This window comes from Micromys minutus (genome assembly GCF_963924665.1).
Source record: "Micromys minutus genome assembly, chromosome: 6".
NCBI classification, from domain to species: domain Eukaryota; kingdom Metazoa; phylum Chordata; class Mammalia; order Rodentia; family Muridae; genus Micromys; species Micromys minutus.
Window position 1 is genome coordinate 15,635,826 of NC_137975.1, and position 20,984 is coordinate 15,656,809.

The following is a 20,984-nucleotide window of genomic DNA, read 5'->3' on the forward strand; positions in this document are numbered from 1 at the left end:
CATATTCTAGTGGATGTCACTACACCCATGAGTTTATGAACAACACAAAATGAGCTAAAATGTTTTAGAGAAAGTGGAAGCATCAAGTTAAAGGGGTATGTTTTGACCATGAATAAGGTCAAAATAAATTGTATGCACCCATGAAATTTACAAATCATACAAATATTTCACTAAAGCATTTTTTAAACCAAGAAAGAACATTTAGCAGCTACATTCTGTTCTATTCAACCATTAGGATTCAATCAACTAACAGAAAATATCAGGCAACTAGTCGTCAGACATTGTACCAGGCACTGAGGAAAATCTCTACTTTGTCTCCTACACCACTGCAGGTATCTTCCAACCAAACTTCTTCATTTCAGTTCATTTCTTCCCATTGATTTCAGTACATCAGAATTACCATTTATGCTTTCAAAATAAAAGTGTGTTCATATCCCTACTTTCCTTCAGGATATTTAAAAGTATACAAAAATTATGTAGCTGAAAAATGAAATAAAGTTTGGATCAATAGGATATCAATATGAAAACTCAGGAGAACAAAATGTAATCAGAAGGAACAACCAAAAAATGACCTACACAATATCAGTCTCAGACGAGAATGTTAAAACTGTAGCCGAACTGTTCAATGAGCTGGAAAAAGTACAAACTCATATTCCAAAACTAAGCAGGCAAATATGAGATGTGTGATAATTACAGTCAGAAAAGAAAAATCTGCTAGTAGATCAATAGTGTATTAGATTGCTGCAAATGCCATTGATGAACTGGAAATATAAGAAAATACCAGTAGTCAAATAAAGGTTTGAAAATTGACTGATTCTTTTGGCAGATGACTTTGCTAGTAAAGATAGTGTGTCCCATACCCTCAGTAGCCAAGGCTGACTCTAAGGACCAATATGGTAGGAAAGGGAACATATTGTCTCCTGATGTGTGCTGGGACACGCTTTGAAAAGAGGATGTCACACAATGAATAAATAAAAATTAATTTAACTTTTAAAGTGGCTTGAATATTAAAGCATATAAGCAATTACTAGAATTTTATTTACTTTTTGTTACATATAAAAATGCATGCTAAAATAAGTGACAGTTTGTATGTGTGTGTGTGTGTGTGTGTGTGTGTGTGTGAGTGTGTGTGTGTGTGTGTGTGTGTGTGTGTGTGTGTGTGCTTGTGTGTGTAGATGAGTCTTTGATATTTTCCAGACATATACCTTAATTTTATTTTATAAAACATATATTTTAAATAGATAATTTCTATTGTGCCAATATTATGCTAAGTTTTTAAACAACTATTAATCACTATCACACTTGTCATATATTTAAATTATATTTATATTTACATATATATTTGTTTCTGTATTTACATATTTTTTAATTTTAATATTTTTTGTAAAAGATAGAAATTGCTTATCTTTTAAAAATAATGATTTTTATTTCAAACTATGCTTTCTTTAAATAAAGGCAGTTTTATTCTTACTATCTTGCTTTTGTCTTTGCTATGTCCTCTTTACATAATACTGTATAGAAAGAGTTGGAGAAAGCAAACTTGCTTTACTAGGTCCCACAGTGTCATCTGTTTTTCAGTGTTAAACATGATGCCTGTTATAGTATAATTTCAATATTTTCATAAAGTTCAGGCATTCCCTTTATGTTTTTGTATTGCTTAATTGAAGGTACTGACTGTATTATTATATGTTTATCCAAGTCATCAAGTTATTTTTTCCCAAAATTCTTCGTGATACTTAGAAATATAAGGGAATCATATTGAATGGTGTTATTTCAGCATTATGGAATGAGTAAACATTGTATTGTCATAAAATATTAGACATTTAATACATACTACATGTAATATGTAGTAAAAGATTTTCACACATGAGAATTCTCTCTCTCTCTCTCTCTCTCTCTCTCTCTCTCTCTCTCTCTGTGTGTGTGTGTGTGTGTGTGTGTGTGTTTGTGTGTGTTTGTGTGTACTGGGGTGGTGGTTGCTCAGTATCTATCATGTAGAGGTCATAGAGCAACCTCATATGGTTTCCTGGCTGAAGTCTATTTTATGTTTTTGTTTGAGATAGTTTCTCTTACTGCACAGGGAGCCCCAGGTACTTCCTAGTCTCAGCCTCCTCAGACTATGATGATAAGTGTCACCCTTAATGCCCATGACAATTCTAGGGACTAAAATCAGGACCTTATTCTAGTAAGGTAAGAATTTCACCCACTGGAACTTTCTAGCCAAAATTATTCTATTGTTCTCCTCCTCCTCCTCCTTCTCCTCTTTCTCCACCTCTTTCTCCTCCTCATTCTTCTCCTCATTTTCCTTCTGTTGCTCCTCCTATTCTTTTCCTCCTCCTTCTCTTCCCTTCTTCCTCTTCCTGCCCCTTCTTCCCTTCTCTTTTTCCTTCTCCTGGTTTTCCTCCCCTTCCTCTTCCTCCTGCTCCTCCTCCTCCTTCTTTTCTTCCCCCTCTTCTTCTTTCTCCTCCTCTTTCTCCTTCTTCTCTTCCTTCTCTTTCTCCTCCATTAATTATATTTCATTCTCCTAGCTTTCTTAGACAGGGTCTCATTATTTTCCCATCCTGGATTTGGACTTTTTATTTTATAGCCAAAAATAATCTCCAAGCTGGCGTTGTCCTGCCTCTACCTCCCAAATGCTAGGATTAGTTGTGTGTGCACACCACTGACTCTGCCTTAATCTCTATTTTTTGGAACAGTTTGCATAAAGTTTGGTCCTTAAGCTTTGTATATGATACACTAATGAAGCCTTTAGTTTTCTAAACTGAACATTTTAATTATTTGGTTTCATAGTATTCAGTTTGCTTCTTGTCTCCTGAAGAACATATAATTTCACTGTACCACTGTCATGCCCAAAGGCGTAGACTTGTGTAATGTTTTCTCCTTTATCATGGGCTTTTGAAGTTTGAATTTTCTGTCCATCAATAGGGTTATTTTTACTATAATTTACCTTATTTACATTTTTATTGCATTTAAAAAATTAATAATATTTTAGTAATTTTGGGCTTTATTTTATCATCTGTTATAACAAATCCTGTTGCCTGTGTAATTACAGCCAGAGTTGTGGCATAGACACTGGCCCATTGTCAACAGAAGTCATTGACCAGCTTGGTTTTTTTTAATGTATTTTTGGAAAATTTCTTCTGCTAATGTTGCAAACCCACAACCTGATTAATACTTCCTTTGATAATATCCATTTATACTTGGCTTTCATTTCAAATTATTGTGTTCATTAATTTTCTTTATTATCTCACATCCCATTTGTTTTATTTACCTTCCTTGCATTTCCTCTATTTTAATCATCTGTGTATTGTAATGAACTATGAGCTTTCCTGCTGGTGTTCTTTGCTGTCCTGGAAAAAGACCCCAGGGCCTCACCTGCCAGGCTGTGTCTTACCACAGATCTCATCCTCAGCCTCAGAAACATTGTACCACAGTCAATTCATTTCTGTTTATTCCTCTGAGTTATGACTATTATGTATGATCTCTTTCTCAACAATTTTCTGCTCATTAAATATCTTCCCAATAAAAGATTGTAGAGAATGTTTTATGATATTCCTCAAACTCAGCCAACCTGAGTTTTATTTATTTAAATGGTAACACAGTTTTAAAAATAAGTCATCATGACATTTTATAGTATGTTATAAAGTATGTATTCATATTTCAAAGAAAACCTGATTTCATTTTCATTTATATATTTAGTGTTATATGTTCCTATGTGTATAGGCATATGCATTCAAAGATACATGTATTTGAGTTACAGGACAAATTTTAGGAGTTCTTTCCTACAATCTCATGTGCCTAGGGAATAGAACTGATAAGCTTGGAAGCAGTTACTTTTACCATTGAGACATTTCATCCGAACTGCAAAATCTTACTTTGTATAGTCTATTAGCATTAACGATTCATATTTTCAACACTGTTATAAAAGCACACTGAACAGTTTGAGATAAAACAACTATATTTTGCATCTATAAAATCCCATCATTATTTGATAATGTTGTCATTTTGAATAATATGATATTAAAGTTTGTTAAATTTTTATCTTCATACCTTAAAATATAAGTAATATTTACTATTTTGTTTTATAAATGTGAACTAGATTATCGTATTACAGTTAATAATTAAGTAAATAAATATGAAGCAACATGGGAGTATTACAGTAGTAATTTCATATAACTTAATATAAATTACCAGTGGGAAAAACATAATTACAAATAAACTAATTGCATTACTGTAACATCAGTTGAATTTTTTTCTATTATATTAAATGGAATTAACTTACTCATAAAATAAATATCTTTCCATGAGCACAGAAAACTCAAGTGTAATTTCAAGAATAACAAATTTAAGAAAGATTTAAAACATTTCAAAATAGTATGGGTATACCATAAATTACAATAAATCAGAAAATAGGTGTTAGTAAACGTGACTTCTCCTCCTCAATATAAGGTGGGGTAAAGCTAAGACATTCAGTTAAATGTAAAATCTTGACACAAAGAGAAGAATCTGAGAAGAGAATTCTGTGAAACAATGGTGTGGAGCAGATTAGTTTAATACAGAACAGTGTGAAGGAGTTGAAAAGGATGTAAAGAAGTGAGAAAGGAATAAGCATGAACTGAACCTGATGGAAGACAGACATAGGGAGACATGCAAGGAAGAAAGAATGAGACAAAGTAAAAGGAACAGACACACCTGAAAGTAGAGATGGAAAAAGCTGCACGGGCAAACAGAGAAACAGGACCTCTCCACCAAAATCAAAGTCACATTTTAATGGTATTTAAAGGGCAGAAAATGGCATTTAAGGGGAAGTCCCCATAATAAAATGCTCTTGGCCATGTAAGAAGAAAAGACACACAGGCACGGAGCTTTGCACTCCATTCTTGCTTTTGGGATGCATTGCTTGTCCTAGGAATTTACACACTGCCAAAGGCTGGAGCAGTTGGATGGAACTGTTCTTGGACCTCAAACCTAGAGTGTTTCAAATACTATCAATGTAAACATTTTTTATTTATGTAATATATGAAGTTCATAATACACAGAATAGAGCACTTGGAAAATATTAAGAGAGAAAAAATAAATAAAAATCACCTGAACAGTTCCCATGTAAATGTAATAACTAAATACGTGAGACAAATTTCTTGTGATTTGTTGTTTTATCTTTGAGACAGAATATCATGATCTCAGATTAACCTTATACTTGCTCTCTATGTAGGCTTGAATTTCTGATCATTGTGCCTCTATCTCTGGAGTGTGAGGATCACAGGGTTGAATCTTTATGCCCAGGACATATGACGACAGTGATTGTATTTGGCACATTATGTTTCCTAGATTGGAATAAAGATATTCTAATAACTTAGTTACACCCCTGGTTTCTTCTTGCAGTATTATATAATGTATGATGATAATACCTTTGTTTCATAAATGCATACTTTCATCATTTTTACACAGTTTTAATTGCAAAAAAAGAAAAAGAAATTATGAAAGACTGAAGGCTCATACTTTTTATTCCTAAATATTTGCTGCTCTTTACATTTCTGATGAAAAAAAAAAAACCGAGATCCTCATTTTATACAGTCATTAAAATAAAGCTTTTGTGTTATTACTTTATTAGGAAAGATAATGAGAAGATGTTTTCTTATCTCTGTTTTTCATTTGTGTTTAAGAGTAATACTTTTATTTTTACAATTTTCTTTTTTCAGGGCATATTTCACTTTATATGGCTCAGAAAACAGCAAAAATTGGCTCATTGGAGATTTTATTTTATTTTTAAGATATATTTATTTTATTTATGGGTACATTGTAGCTGTCTTCATATCCTCCAGAAGAAGGCATCAGATCCCATTACAGATGGTTGTGAGCCACCAAATGGCTGCTGGGAATTGAACTCAGAACCTCTGGAAGAGCAGCCAGTGCTCATAACCGCTGAGCCATCTCTCCAGATTGGTGTGTTTATTCTTAACCACATTCATACCCACTTGTCACTGAATAAAAAAAAAATCGTCTCCCTAAGTGATTGTCCTAAAAAGAAAGGCTAGTACCTGACTTTGGTTCACAGCCAACTGAAAAGCTGTACTTCTTGTTCAAAAGGCAGTATGTTCATTTATTGGTGGGAACACTATCAATATTTAATAATTCATCAGGAGAAATGTTCTGTAAATGTCAGCAGTGTTATAAAAACAAGACTTTTGTAACAATGGGGTAAATTAAATTTATATCTCATAAAGACTTTTCTTGGAGTCATTTGAGAAATGTTAAATATGCAATGTGAAACCGAGAGCTGTCACACCTCATAACATATCGCCTATTATAAATGTATTTGTCCCTTTATCTACAAAGAAAGGGATCTTTGGCATTATTAGCTGCAATGTTTCTGGTCTCAAAAGAAGGTTATGATGGAGTCATTTTGTATGGAGTCAATCTGCAAAATTAAACTTTCTTTTCTATTTTTCTCTCTATTTTTACTTGTATACTGTATTCATAAGTAGGTTCTCCAAATCTGTTGCCTTGATTACTGAAATGTTTATCTTTAAATGAAGTCATGGATTGCTTTTAGTAACTTGCTATTTCTATGAATTATGCACATTACATAATTTAATCACAGTAATAAGTAGATTATTCCAGTTTATCTAAATATAGAATATCTTAACTCCTACACGCATTGCAAAGAACTCTACATATGTATAAAAATAAAAGGTTTATCACTGTACAAAATAATTGTCTTTGCTATGAGTAGTGACTGATTCAATCATTTAGCACACATCCTTTAATATTGATTCTGAAGATGGGGATTGAGAGGCAAGTAGAACTTGAGATAGATGATGAACTATTTTCAGCCATATAAGAAAACAACATTAATCTAGGTTCCATGTTCATGGGAACAGATGATGAATGTCTATATAGTTCAACTGGTTGAGCACTGGCTACCTTTCTTTTCTCAGAATGACATATGCCATTCAGTTTTATAATTTTATAACTATATGACCCTCTAAAGAAGATGGCTGCATTGGGAAATGTGGCTCAGGGTAAAACCATGACAAAAATTAGGCTAAGTTCAGATTACCTCATTTGATTTCTGGCTAAGTATTCATATGATTCTAGCTAAATGCTTTAATCTGTCTACAACTCAGTTTCCTTACATGTAAAATGAAATATTAAAATAATTTATTGCAGAGATAAATTATTTCTGTCTTAAATGAGTTAACCAGTAAAAAATTATTATTAATATTATATAGTTTATGTGGCTGAAATGATAGTTCAATGGCCAAGAATGAATACCCTTCTTACAGAAGATCTGATCTCAGTTCTCAACACCCATATCAAGTAACTCACAGTCAGCCACTTATAAGTTCATGTCTAGGAGATGTGATACCCGCTTTTTACCTCTACCGACACTTGGACAAACATAGCATATGTTCACATCCATATAAATAAAAGTAAATTTATTTACAGCTCACTGGGGCAAAAGAATCCTGAGTTTGGAAATTTAGAAAACAAAGATGAAAGACAGGGATAAAAAGGCAATATAATGCAGAAATTCATTCTAAGTTTAGCTCAGTGGGGTAATGGAGAGATGGTTCAACAGTTAAGAGTGCATAATGCTCCTGTGAGGACCTGGGTTTGCTTCCTAGTATCCACAGTGGGCAGCTCACAACCGACTATGAATGCTGTTCCAAAGGATGTAATGCCTGATGCCTCAATGGGAACTTATGAACTCATATGGTGTATATACATACATTAGGCATATTAACACACATACATACATATAAAATTAAAAAAGAATTATAAATCTTGAAAGAAAGTTGACTTAGTCATACTTACTCATACACTTCAATGTTTCAAACACATAAGAATCTCATTAATAAAACCCTAGACTCTGTTGAATTATGTGATAACATGGTTTGGGAATAAAACATAGTGTTGGCTGAATATACAACGAATAAACAAGAATATTCACACATAAATGCACATATGCGGATATATATGCATATTTAATACAAATACTTTAAAATAAACATCATAAACAGTTTTATAATTTTTCCAAATATTTTATGACCTTCACTGAATTTAGTATTACATTAACAAGTTAAATAAAATTGTTTACTTTCCAAGAAAAAGAAGGGAATTCATGGCTGCTACCCTTAGGTCAAATAAGCAAATAATGTTTTCAATATAAATAGAAATATTTATGATCTATGAAATGTCATAATATCTATAAAAGGCACTGAAATGCAACATAACCATTACGGGTTCTGAAGAAATGATCCAGAAACTAAGTGGCAAGGAGGAAGGATTACGCAGAGCTGTCAGTCTTTTCTCATGGGATTTAGATCAATTGTTAAGATGAAACCTAAGCTATAAGATGATCAAAACATGTACTTATTGTTTCACTAACATATATAAAGTCAGCTTAAATTCCCTTAGAAAGCATTCCTTGTGCTGAAAATTCCTCTGAGGAAGGTTCTAGACAGTTTGACACTCAGAATGACAAAACAAAACAAAACCAAACAAATAAACAAAGAATGAAACCAACTCCACTTTGCCCAATATGAAGGCCAACTATCATTTTTAAACATGCCTTCTCTGGTACTCACTTGATGGGCTGTCTGTGCTGTGAAGGCTGACCACTGGAACTCTTGGACCTAGAATTTAAAAATATACTTAGAGAGGTTTTTTAAAAGATGATTTAAAAGGTGCTTGCTGTCAAGCCAATTGTGGAGAGGTGGACGAAGTGAACTGACGTCTAAATTGTCCTCAGAATCCCATATATACTACCACCGTGCATGCATGCATACACAAATACATACATACATATATACATACACATACATATATACATACACATACATACATACACACATACTTACATACATACACACATACATACATGCATACATACACACATACATACATACATACATACATACATACATACACACACATACAGACATACAAGCAAATAAATTTACAATAAGAACATCTAAGTCATGCTTACCATAAATACTACATGACAGAGTTCTTTTTCACAAGTGGAAGTAATATATATTTAAAATACAACAAAACAAAATAAATAGAATTTATGGTGTTCATCACATTTCAAGAGATGTATGAGTTTCACTTTCTAAGATGCACAGTATCACATTAAAAGAGATTAATTTTAGTACATTTTTATAAGATTTATTTAGATGCATAGAAGGAATAATATTTGGGGGCAATTGCTCAGTACCAGATGAGGAGGAACAGAGAAAGTGATTTCATACAAATCACAAATCCTTATATGAACGAGTTGTGTGTTATGTGTGAACTTTTCCTCTCTCTCTCTCTCTCTCTCTCTCTCTCTCTCTCTCTCTCTCTCTTTCTCTCTCTCTCTCTCTCTGTCTCTCTCTCTTTCTCTCTTGTGTGTGTGTGTGTGTGTGTGTGTGTGTGTGTGTGTGTGTGTTTGCAGCTAGAGGTCAAAGACTACCTTTGGCATGACTCTTCAGTTGCAATCAATGTTTAGCTCTTTTGAAATAAGTTCTCTTCCTGGCTTGTAATTTGTGAAGTAGCTGATGCTGGATGCCAGCAAACTTTCTGGTATCCACTTTGCCTCTGTTTCTCAGCACTGAATGGATTATAAGTACATGTCATCATACTCAACACATATCTAATGTTACTTCTTGAAACCAAGATCATTCAGATCCTCACTCTTACAAGGAAAATATTTTACCAATGCAGCTGGTTCTTTTGTTCCCATGGATCTTCACCTTCTAACATTAAAACTACCTTTTCTGAGGAAAGCATTAAAAAATATAAGTAAATTAACAATTGTACTGTGGCTTTGTGAAAATAATTGCCTACCTCTTAACATAACTATTTTGATAAATATCTACTTTGATTTTTTAATTTCTAAAGATTTTAATTTTGAGTGTTCTAGAAAGATGACTCAGCAGTTAGGGCTTATGATTATCCTTGGAAAGATGTAGATTCAGTTCCCAGTACTCAAGTTGAGAAGCTTGCAACCACCTATTCCAGCTCCAGGAAATCAGATGCCCTCTTTTGGCCTCCTCTAAGTAAAATAGTTGACGAAGCTTCAAATCTCATGAAATATGAACACCTATTAATGATCATAATGTAAACTGGTTAAACCCAGTGCACAGAGTGAATCCTATTGAACAGCATATAGTATCTAACCTTCACAGAATAACAAGAAATGTTGATTCATGGGACTAAAGCTGGCATCAAAATATGTGCAATCTTCTTTCATGAAGCTGCATGAGATGCAATCTCGATTCAATTTTCCCTCTGTAGAAGCACTAGAAAATAAAACAAAAATGAGAAATATTGTTAATATACATCCTTGAAATTAATGGCATAGACATTAAAATCCCACCAAATAGAAAAGTGGCCTGACAGCTCCTGTGAACATTCCTTGTAACTTATGATTTATCCAACTGAAGCAAATTCAATTTCCATTATTAAATTCACGAAATGTATATTTTTCTGTAGAATAACAATAATACCATGGTATGGATATATAAATAGTAAATGGGTATAACAAAATAAATACACCAATTCCCATGGAATTCACTATAACTTATATTTAACTCCACTTCCCATTTTAATATTTATTTTACTTTTGTCTATATGTTTGCCTATATGCGTATGTTCATGTATGTGTGGATGCCTGAGGCCAAAAGACGGCATCAGGGTTCTGGGAACTAAGCTCCAGTCTTCTGCAAATGCAGTATAGAATTTAAATGCCAAGGATTCTCTAGTCTCTACATTTTCTGTACATTCTAGAAAAAAAAATAAACTTCATCAAAGAGGCAAAGATAAGCCATCCTCAAATAATATCATTCAAAATTATGAATAACTCTCTCTAAAACTCTCTCTAACTGAATTCTAAATATTAGAATTTACAATCCTAACTTGTCTTATTAGAAAGAAGCACTCAGATTATTAATGAAGAAAGTACACTGTGTATGAAAATATGTGGGATACCACTGACACTCAAGGTAAACAAAAAAAATGTTTATCTATATTTTGTGATCCTGATGCATTAGGTGAGAAAGCATGACAAAAATATATGCTTTATTTTCCCCCAAAGGAGAAAAGTACTCATAGTGGATGTTCTAGGGAGGTATTGGCTGTGAATAGCTCTTGAGGAAAGGAGAGAGATTTCTTTCTGTGATTTAGATATTCATAAGTTTTCCATGTTCCTGTAAACAACCCTAACAGAACTTTCTCCCTCTGTATTTGTCCGATCCTTCCCCTAACAACACACTACATGGTCATAGCTTGAAAGAAGAAAGAAGAGTAACAGGACTGAGGGAAGTCAAGGGAAGTGAATATGTCTTAAACACATTATAGGCATGTATGAAAATGGTATACTGACATTATTATGCATAATTAACATATACAAACAGAAGGTTATTTAATCAAAGTGTTCTCAAGCATGTTTTAGAATGGGGTATTTTTCGATGTATCTGCATGTGTGAATATTAATTACACTGACTTTGAAGTGATTTATGTGATGGTCCCATGAAGAAGAGAAGAGGCTCAAGTTTGGGAGAAGCAACTCAGGCTTAGTGTTACTTGCAACCCACAGAGTTAAAATGCTGTTACCATTAAAATCTACATACACACTATGGACCAAAATATTCACTTTGTGACTACTTGTGAGATAATCACATAAATTTATTTTAGCTACGGTTCTAAAATTTATCATTTAAACCGCTTTTAGGACACACTTGAGTTTTATTCAATATACCCACAGTGCTGCCTGACTATCATTCTGTAGAGAGTTACTGAGGATCTGGTTTGAATATAATTCACTCTTGGTAGGTAACAATAAGATTTGAAGCCATTGTCTTTCTGTCCTCTTCTATAAAATTTTTACTCCCAAGGTCTGTAGAGATTCACACTGGTATTTAAGACATATTTACTGTGTGTCCATAAGTAATGTGCATATGACTTTAGGAGTAATCTATGCATGAAATTGCAGGAGCCAAATGCTGCTATTGGGTGTTCCCCTCTATTTCCCCTCTTCTTATGTTTTTGAGACAGTCTCTCACTGGAACCAAAGTTTGCAATTTCTGCTTATACTATATGTCCAGAAAGCTCCAGAAATCTTGTTTTGCCACCCATTCAGCACAATGATTACAAGCATACATAGTCACTTTTAATATGGGCACTCTGGACCTGAACTCAGATTGTCAGACTTTTACAATAAGCACTTCACCCACTGAATTTTTCCACAGTCCTCTTTTACACTACTGAGATTATGACATTCCTGAAACAAAACACACAATGCATTTAGACAAAAAATACTATTGCTGTATATTATAACAGTTCAGATTCTTTAATTAATTAAATCAATGACTGATTTTTTTATGGGTCAAGCAAGATACTGAGATTTCTGGGTCAAATGCCATCTTACAGTCAAGCTAACTGGCACTGCATGAGCCATGTAAGAGGACACTTGTTGTCACTCTATTCTCTTTAGAGCAGGTTCACTGCACTAGTCCAAGTCATGGGCAAATTGATTGTTATGGTACAGTCATAAGACAAGCAACCACACACATCTAAACAGTTGATTCAATTCAAGTTCTCATTTAGACAAATAAGAGCAAAGAGCCTCAAGTAAACTCATCCACTGACCTTGACCAGTGTTCATCTTTAGTGGTCATTTCTTTTAGAAAGTTTTGTTTCTTTGTTTTTCTTTGTGTTAATGAATGGAATAAAATATGATTTACATCTCTAAAACAGTGCTCATTGTTGTGAGGATTAGTTTTTATTTTCAACTTCATATAACCTACAAAATTAATATGAGTTACCTAGCTTTGGTTGACCCTAGATTTTATGTCAGAGGAATTTTTCTCAATTGTGTTAATTGTAATGAGAAGTCCACCATTAATGTGAAAAATGCCATTGTTCAGGGTTTGTGCTCTTGGATATGTACATGTTTGTGGATTCCTTCCTCAACTGGTTTCCATTCCATTTAGTTGGACAGTCTCTCTGTGAACTAAGAGCTTCTTTATTCCAGCTAGTCTAGGAAATCAGCTTGCTCTGGGAACCCCACATCTTCACCTCTCACATTCTGGATTTTCTTCTACCTGTTATCTGCTATATGAGTCAGAAATCCAAGCTCCAGTCTCCATGCTTGCAGTGAACACTTTATATCCTCCATATTCATTACACATTTTTACTTTCAATGCAAAAGTATAGGCTGCTTGGAAAGGAAAAGGTAAAACTTCTTCAAATAGAGTGAATTTCCATTGAGAATAAACGACAGTAGCCTTGGCTTGTTTTAAAATGAGTGTATGAAATGGAAATTAGAAAGTGCATTTAGAATCCAGAAATAATAAGCCCTTTTCCTCCTTAAAATAAAAGTCATTCTTGTGAGGTCCTATTGACAGCTTACAGAATGAGGGGCATTTTAATGTTGAATAGTTAAGTTCTAAATCTCTTGATAAATTTAATTTCACATTTACACATACTGGGCAGATGTAAATTTTTACATATGTATTACATTTTAGCTAAGCAAGAAACCTTCTAGACTCAAATAAAGCTATATTCTCCAACAATCACATTTACCTTTATGAACCTCAAGACAACAAGAACAGAAAAAAAAGGGAAAGAAAAATAAAACAAAAGGAGCCTTTGTGGCTAAAATTTGTATTCAGAGACCCATCCATTATGCTAGTATGTTATATAGGAGGGAATTGTATTTGTGTCATTTTGATTGATGTACAGGAAACTCAACAGGAGATGGTGCAGAAGTAATGATGGCTAGGAAAATATGTAAATGTCTGTAATGTGCAGAAGTGAGAAAATTCAACCATACACAGGCACCAAAAACACTATGAAACTATAAAAGTAGATGAAATCAATAAAGAAGAGACACAGAATCTCATGTCTGGAAATACTCTCCTGGGCTCCCAGAGGGTCACGGCTGAGGGACCAGAGAAGGAGTGTGAGGTTCTTTTTGAAGTGATAGGCATTATGAAAATTAATGATTCTTTGTTATGTGTGGAGATAGGAGCCTAGTTTAACCCTCCTCTGAGAGGCTCTGCCCAGCAGCTTATAAAACAGATACTCAGATCTGCAGAAAATTCTTCATTAGGTGGAGCTCCAGGAGTCTAAGGAAAGATTGAGGGCTGATAATGATTCCACAAGAAGACAAAGGGGAAACTAACTTGGACCCTTGGGGTCCTGCAGAGATGGAACCATCAATCAAAAAGCATGAATGTGCTGGATCTAAGCACCCCCTCAAATATGTAGCACATGTGCATCCTGGTCTTCATGTGGTCCAGAAACAACTGGAGTCAGGGCTGTCCCTGAATCTGTTGGTTGCCTGTGGATCTCTTTCACCTAGCCAGGCTGCTTTGTTGCACCTCTGTTAGAAGATGTGCCTAGTCCTTTAGTGCCCTGTTGTGCCATGGTGGGTAGGTACGCTGGGGTTGGGGGAGGGAAAATGAGTGGAGCACCTTTCCTTCTCAGAGTAAAAGAGGAGAGAAAGCTAGAGGAGCTGTGTGTTGGGGGAGAGGGGAGGGCTAAGGTGAGAGGGAGGGATGCAATCAGGATGTAAAGTGAATAAAGTAATGGGAAAAGTAAAGAAACCTAGTGTCTCTTCATTAGTGTGTTTTCTGTGTTAACTAAATTTCCAGGAAAGAATTTCCATCGAACATTTGTAGAGCTTAAGGACTGCTTAAAAGTTCAGTGATTGTAGAGAAGTTGCAGGATCAGAGCCAAATAATCTTGGGATGTTTTTGCTGTTCTGAGATCCATTTATGGAAAGCTTTGTGTGTGAAACAATATTGTAAGACTATTTGGTGAATCCCCTTGGAATGTATGAACAGACTTCAAAAATTCACCAACTTCTGAATTAAGAATGTCATCAGACACTGGCACCTGAGACCTTTGGAACAGCTTGCCCCAGACTTGTACTCAGTTGTCTATCTGAGGTTTCTATGGATTCACCTGAAAAATATCTTAATTTATTACTGTCTTTGTCTTATTTCTATAAAAGCACCATGAAACTGTTACCTCATTGAAATTCTGTATTTGATGTGACCTAAATTTGTTTTTTTTTTGTTTTGTTTTGATTTGTTTTTGTTTTTGTTTTTTTTTTTTTTTTTCTTTGCTATGTCCACTTATATTTGTCTCTGGAATAAACTCCTTCTCTCTGAAATGAAATTAGCATCAATTTTTTTCTTATCCACAAATTAAAAAAAAAAAAAAAGAAAGAAGGAAAAGGGAAGAAAAAAATTGGGAAAATAGAATGTTCTATTCCATGTGTAGTTTTCTAGATTTCCTGAGGTCCACACTCAAGTTAAAAGACCAAGAGTCCGAAGTTGTCATACCGAGACTAGTTTTTCACTTCCCATATTGAAAATTATCGGAGCCTTTTCCCATGCCACTGTAGCTTTGCAGTTTTGGCCTCTAAAAAGCCAAAATAGGGGAAATGATGTCATGGCACCAACCTGTGTAGCTGCCTCCCTCGGGGAGAAAATTCTGTGCTCAGAAAGTAACTGTTTGGGGAAAAAGTAACAAAAGTTTCAGTATTAAATTTATTTCCATCAACCTTACTTTTTATATGAATTTTCATTTTTTGGATATTTTATGTATTTAAATTTCAAATATTATTCCCTTTTCTGGTTTTCTCTCCAGAATCCCACCTATACCATTCTCCCTCCCCCTGATTCTCTCAGGATGATCCCCCTCCCACCCACCTACTCCCACTATACCACCCTGGCATTACCCTACACTGAGGAATCAAGCCTTCACAGGACTAAGGGCTTCTTCTCCTATGAAGGCCAAACTGTGCTGTCCTCTGCTACACATACAGCTGGAGACATGGGTCCCTCCATGTGTACTCTTTGGTTGGTAGTTTAGTACTTGAGAACTCTGGAGTTCTGGTTGGTTGACATTGGTTTTCTTCCTATGGGGTTGCAAACCCCTTCACCTCCTCCATTGAGGTCCCCATGCTCAGTCCAATGTTTGGCTGTGAGCATCCACCTCTGTATTTTTCAGGCTCTAGAAGAGCCTCTCAGGAGACAGCTATGTCAGACTCCTGTCAGCATGTACTTCTTGGCATTTGCAATACTGTCTGGATTTTGTGTCTCTATATGGGATGGATCCGCAGGTGGGGCTGCCTCTAGCTAGCCTTTCATTCAGAACACACATGGTATGCATTCACTGATAAGTGCGTATTAGTCCCAAATCTTGGAGCACTCAATAGGCAACTCACTTGAATTTTCTAACCTGTCAAAAGGACAGGCAGTAGCTGGTTTATTGTTCATACATAGGAATTTGTTGTATCCAGAAAATGCATTTTTGTTTGGAAAATAATCACCCTCCTCCTTAAGCTTTTCCAGTGTCTTACAAGTATGTGGTTGAACAGGGTCTATGTGCAGTGTCTGTTAATAATTCTCTAATAATAGAAAAGATTACTCTTGACAATGCTGATGGCCAGCCCATGTAGAGAAGCAAAAACAATCACATTTTTTGAGTTGTTTCATCATAGGCCAAGATCCTTGTCACTTCCCAGTTTCCTGATGTCAGATGCCGCACTGTAACTTGATCACTTTTGCTCTGCAAGAGAACAAAGGGGAAAGTATTAATTTCTCATTTTTGCTCAAGCATCATCCCCCTGGTTTAAAAAGAGAATACATGGAGCTTTCGCTTCATCTACTTCTTTCTCAGCCAACTTCAGCGTTCCTACACTAAATTCCAGGACTCACATGCATTCTAATGAAGAGACCAGACCGTGGTGGGACAAAACCTTTATCCCTGGGCCATAGGTAACCAGTGCCGGAAGTGCCAGGTGGCCATGCAACTGTGAGCGTGCTGAGGGAAGCCCTTGGTTCCAAGATGAGATGTCTACTGTTCTCACTGAATTAATAGCAGCTGTGGGGCTGTGCAGAGCCTCAGTAAACATAAAGAAGAAACTGCAGCAACTGAGCAATCCTGTGTATTCTCTACTTTCTGTGTGCTTGTTGTGCTGTAGCATTTGCTACATTGTATAGTATTGAAGCCAAGAGGAAGCTGATTGCTTCCTCCATAATTTATCATTCCTCTCTGTATGTGTGAGTTATGACGCAAGCTCACAGGTTATTTTGGTTCAGCAAAGGTTCATCAGCCCAGGCTTGTCCTGTGCTTCACTGTGGCTGGGCACCATTTTCTTGGGGTAGGAACACGTACACCTTTCTTGTTATCTTTGAAATATCCAGAATATTAATCAAGCACAGTCATCTGACTGTGCAACAGAATGCCAGAAATTGTTCAACTTTCAGACTGCATCTGTGACTCCCACAGATTTGTTCTTAAAGGCACTTTTTTATATCTCTTGAGGTACATGACTAAGAAGACACCTACTATTTGGGCTCTTGGTCAGAAGATACATATGTGCTCTTAACCTATGGTGGTTTATGTGCTTCTACTTGTTTTTGAGACTGGAGATCATTCTACCTCTGCCTCCCAATTGCAGAATTGGAGACATGTCCTAGCAGCATTCATGAGTCAGCTTCATGAGTGCTGGAAGGGAGGCACTTCTCACCAGAAATGGTGGGCATTTGCTTTTCAAATGCCATTCTAATCAGGATTTAGTTGGCAATTAAGCTTTCCAGACTCATCTTTCATAGTTCCTCATTGATGCTTATTTCATCTTATTCTTTATTTTTTGTCAAACAATAATATGCTTTCTATTCATCTAAAAAATGCACAGAGTTTCAGAAGGTTATCTAGAAAATTAGTTCATAAAATGACAATGTTTTGAAAAAGTTTGTCCATTCTCCTCTTTTTTGTTTGTTTGTTTTATTTTTTTCTTTCAACTTTATTTTGAAAAGAGAGATACATGTACAGATTTTTAAATGCATTTTGGCATAAAGTTATATGAATATATTTTTGTCAGTACTTGATTCTTTTAAAGGTTTGATAGTATGCATTGAAATCTTACTAGTTACCATAAGAATAAAGTACATGTAGAACAGAACATAACATGGAAACACTCAACGTTTTCTTGGTGTGTATATGTTAAACATAATGATTTTTGAGTACCAAAAATTGCCACAAGGCTGTATTCTTAGCTCTTGTATTACTAATGACTTAAAGTCTAGGTGTACTCACTCTGAGAGGGTGCTATACACTATTTTTATTCTAAGAAGGACTGAGGCTTTCACTTTTTGGCCTTTCTTTCTTTTCTTTCTTTTTTTTTTTTTTTTTTTTAGCTTCCTATGGCCTGTGAGTTGTTTCTGGGGTATTCAGAGATTTCTGGGTCTAGTAGAGTACTACTCAGCTATTAGAGACAATGACTTTATGAAATTTCTAGGAAAATGTATTCATCTAGAGAATATCATCCTGAGTGAGGTAACCCAGTCACAAAAGAACAAACATAATATGCAGTCATTAATATTTTTTAAAAGTTCATACATGTGTGTTTTGGTGCACTGTTTTCATCCATCCATCTCCCTTTTCAACTCCTCTAGACCCCCAATGACCTTTCAAATTCTGGACTTCTTTACCTATTATTCTCTCCCTCCCCCCATCTCTCTTGCACACACACAAATAATGTAGGTATACACATATAGGTATATATAAATGCAACCGCAAGTTCATTTAACATTGCTCCTGTACACATGTGTTTAATTGACTACTTGGGACTGAATAACCTAGCAGAGGCTCATTTCTGGTAAATACTGAATCATCCATTTCTGCAATTATTAATTGACTGCAGCTCTTGATCTAATATGGTTCATTATGCTGTGATGATGCACAACCATAACATTATTTCATTGTTACTTCATAACAGTAATTTAGTACTGTTATGAAATTGTAACATACATGTCTTCTATGTAGGATTCTGATGTGTGATCCCTAAAGTGTTGTGACCGACGGGTTGAGAACTGTTAATCTGGGGTTTGTAAGAGATTTCTCTGACCCATGATGGAATCTTTACAGTCCTATAAAGTAAAAGACAAGGCCAAGAAGAGAGCCCAGTGGCTAAAAGCACCTGTCACACAAGCTTGATGACCAAAGTTTGAATTCCAGAGCCCATTATGAAATGAAAGCACCACATCTTGAATGTTGTCTTCTCACTTCTACACATCCACACATGCAGGTGTTACAGGCACACACAAGTAAACAAATTGGTAAGAATAAAGTCATAGTTGGGAATAAAATACATCTATGTTCATTTATTAAAAAGTTTACAAACAAATCAAGTATATGTAGATATGTGGAACACACACAAAAGATACAACAAGCTATTCACTGTATTTAATTATGTGGGTAAAATATGAAATTATATTTAAAAGGAACTTTGGATTTTAAAACGTTGTAACTGCTGTAGTTTACTCCAACTTTTATAACATTGTTCTGAGAGAATGCTACATGGGAAATATTCCAAAGACATTTTTGATGTAACTGTGTTCTTAATATAGATGTATGATGGATGTATAGGTATATAGATATGGGGCAATGGCTTGTGATACCTTACTGACTATTCTACTTTAACTGAAAATGAATACAAGGTGTATATGCCATTCTGTTTCCATAGTAACAGAATCTTCCATCAAAACATTCTTAGTCTTGGTCTGCATCTACCAGCTACTGAAATGATCTGTTCCTGTCCACGTTGTTGGTGCAAGCCTATAGCCTCCTTTGCTCGGAAGGCTGAGGAAAGAGGGATGGAAGTCATGTGGCATTGGTTTACGTAGTATCCCCAGAATCTCTCTCAATAAAAGGAGAAAAGGAAATGAGAGGAATCTTGTTCCTATAAATTCTCTGGTCTGTTAGCTCTCCGTATTCACACTATATCAAAGTCCTTGTATATTTTCTGATGTAATAATGTGATTCAAGTCTTTGTAGACCAAAGATACAAATGTAAGAATGACAGGAAATCTGGAGGAATCTTTTTTTGCAGTTAAACACCAAAGACCAGCCTTGAACCCTAAACTGCACCAGGTAGCTGTCTTCATGTGCTCTCGGAATCTACTTCATTGCTCCCGGAACAGAGATTTAATACTTCAATATTTTAGCTCATCTATAATGTCAGATTCAAGATTAAAAATTACATAAAACATTGCAATGATTTTTTTTATATTTGTGAATATTTTGAAATATATTTGGTTCATAGATTTCTGAGTATTCTAAGTTGTGAGATTATCTCAGAGAGCTAAGAAATGACTAACAAAGTTATACATTTAAGACTAGGAAAAAACTACCCTCCACCTTGCAGCCTCCACAGCAGAGGGAATAAATCTCATTGAGGAAGCTGTAGTTTGCCACAACATGCCCCTCAGGATATAGGTTTGGCAACACTCTTTTGCTTGCAATTATTCATTGAAAAGCTTGTTGGTCTGGTGCAAGGCCTCTAGATTCTGCTTCTCCATCAATACTAGAACCTGACCAGTACTTCCCTCAAATGTCCCATTGTTTCCTTGTGACATGGAGATCCTGTAGTTTTGGATCTATTTAAAGGACAGGCTGCTTCAGACACTCCAGCAGTTCACTGGTGGGAAAGCTCTTGGGGTGAGCCAATTCAAAGTCCTGGGTCTGGGCCTGAGAGGTATTTGAGCTGCTCTCTGGCTCGCCTACTCTCCTGGTCTTAGGGCAACTCACCAGCAATACATGCCCCAATCCACCCCAGCACCTCCTCCAAACCAAGGCCAGCTCTCTGTTTCCCAGGCAAGGTGCAGAGCCTGCTCTTTTCAGCCTTACAGGCCAGTTCTCCTAATCTCATGACCTTGGTGCTATCTCTCCTGCCTGATAGGTGACAAGAGGAAAGATGGTGGTCTCTCTCTTATCCATGTCACTGTTGCAAGGGGTAAGAGGAGGTCTCACCACACAATGAACAACTAGGGGGCCAGTTCTCCCATGCTCACACCCTTTGGTCAGCTCACTCTTACTGCCATTATGGTCAACTCTTCTGTGTTGCCCAGGTCACGTTCAGGGCCCACTCTTCTGAGTAATTCAGCTGGTTAATGGCAGGGCCAGCCCACCTGCTC

At 35.6% G+C, this 20,984-nt stretch overlaps 1 protein-coding gene across 5 annotated transcripts in view; it reads right to left on the bottom strand.

Annotated features, from left to right (window-relative positions):
- DPP10 (dipeptidyl peptidase like 10) overlaps window positions 1–20,984 on the bottom strand; it is a gene marked incomplete at both ends in the record, with an annotated part of 1,446,555 nt that overhangs the window by 30,891 nt on the left and 1,394,680 nt on the right. For all 5 annotated transcript variants that reach the window (XM_080918333.1, XM_080918332.1, XM_080918331.1 and 2 more), the window contains 4 exons: window positions 8,592–8,639; window positions 10,168–10,289; window positions 15,462–15,509; window positions 16,481–16,572. In XM_080918333.1, coding sequence (XP_080774459.1) covers window positions 8,592–8,639; window positions 10,168–10,289; window positions 15,462–15,509; window positions 16,481–16,572 — 310 coding nt within the window. The remainder of the gene's footprint in view (window positions 1–8,591; window positions 8,640–10,167; window positions 10,290–15,461; window positions 15,510–16,480; window positions 16,573–20,984) is intronic.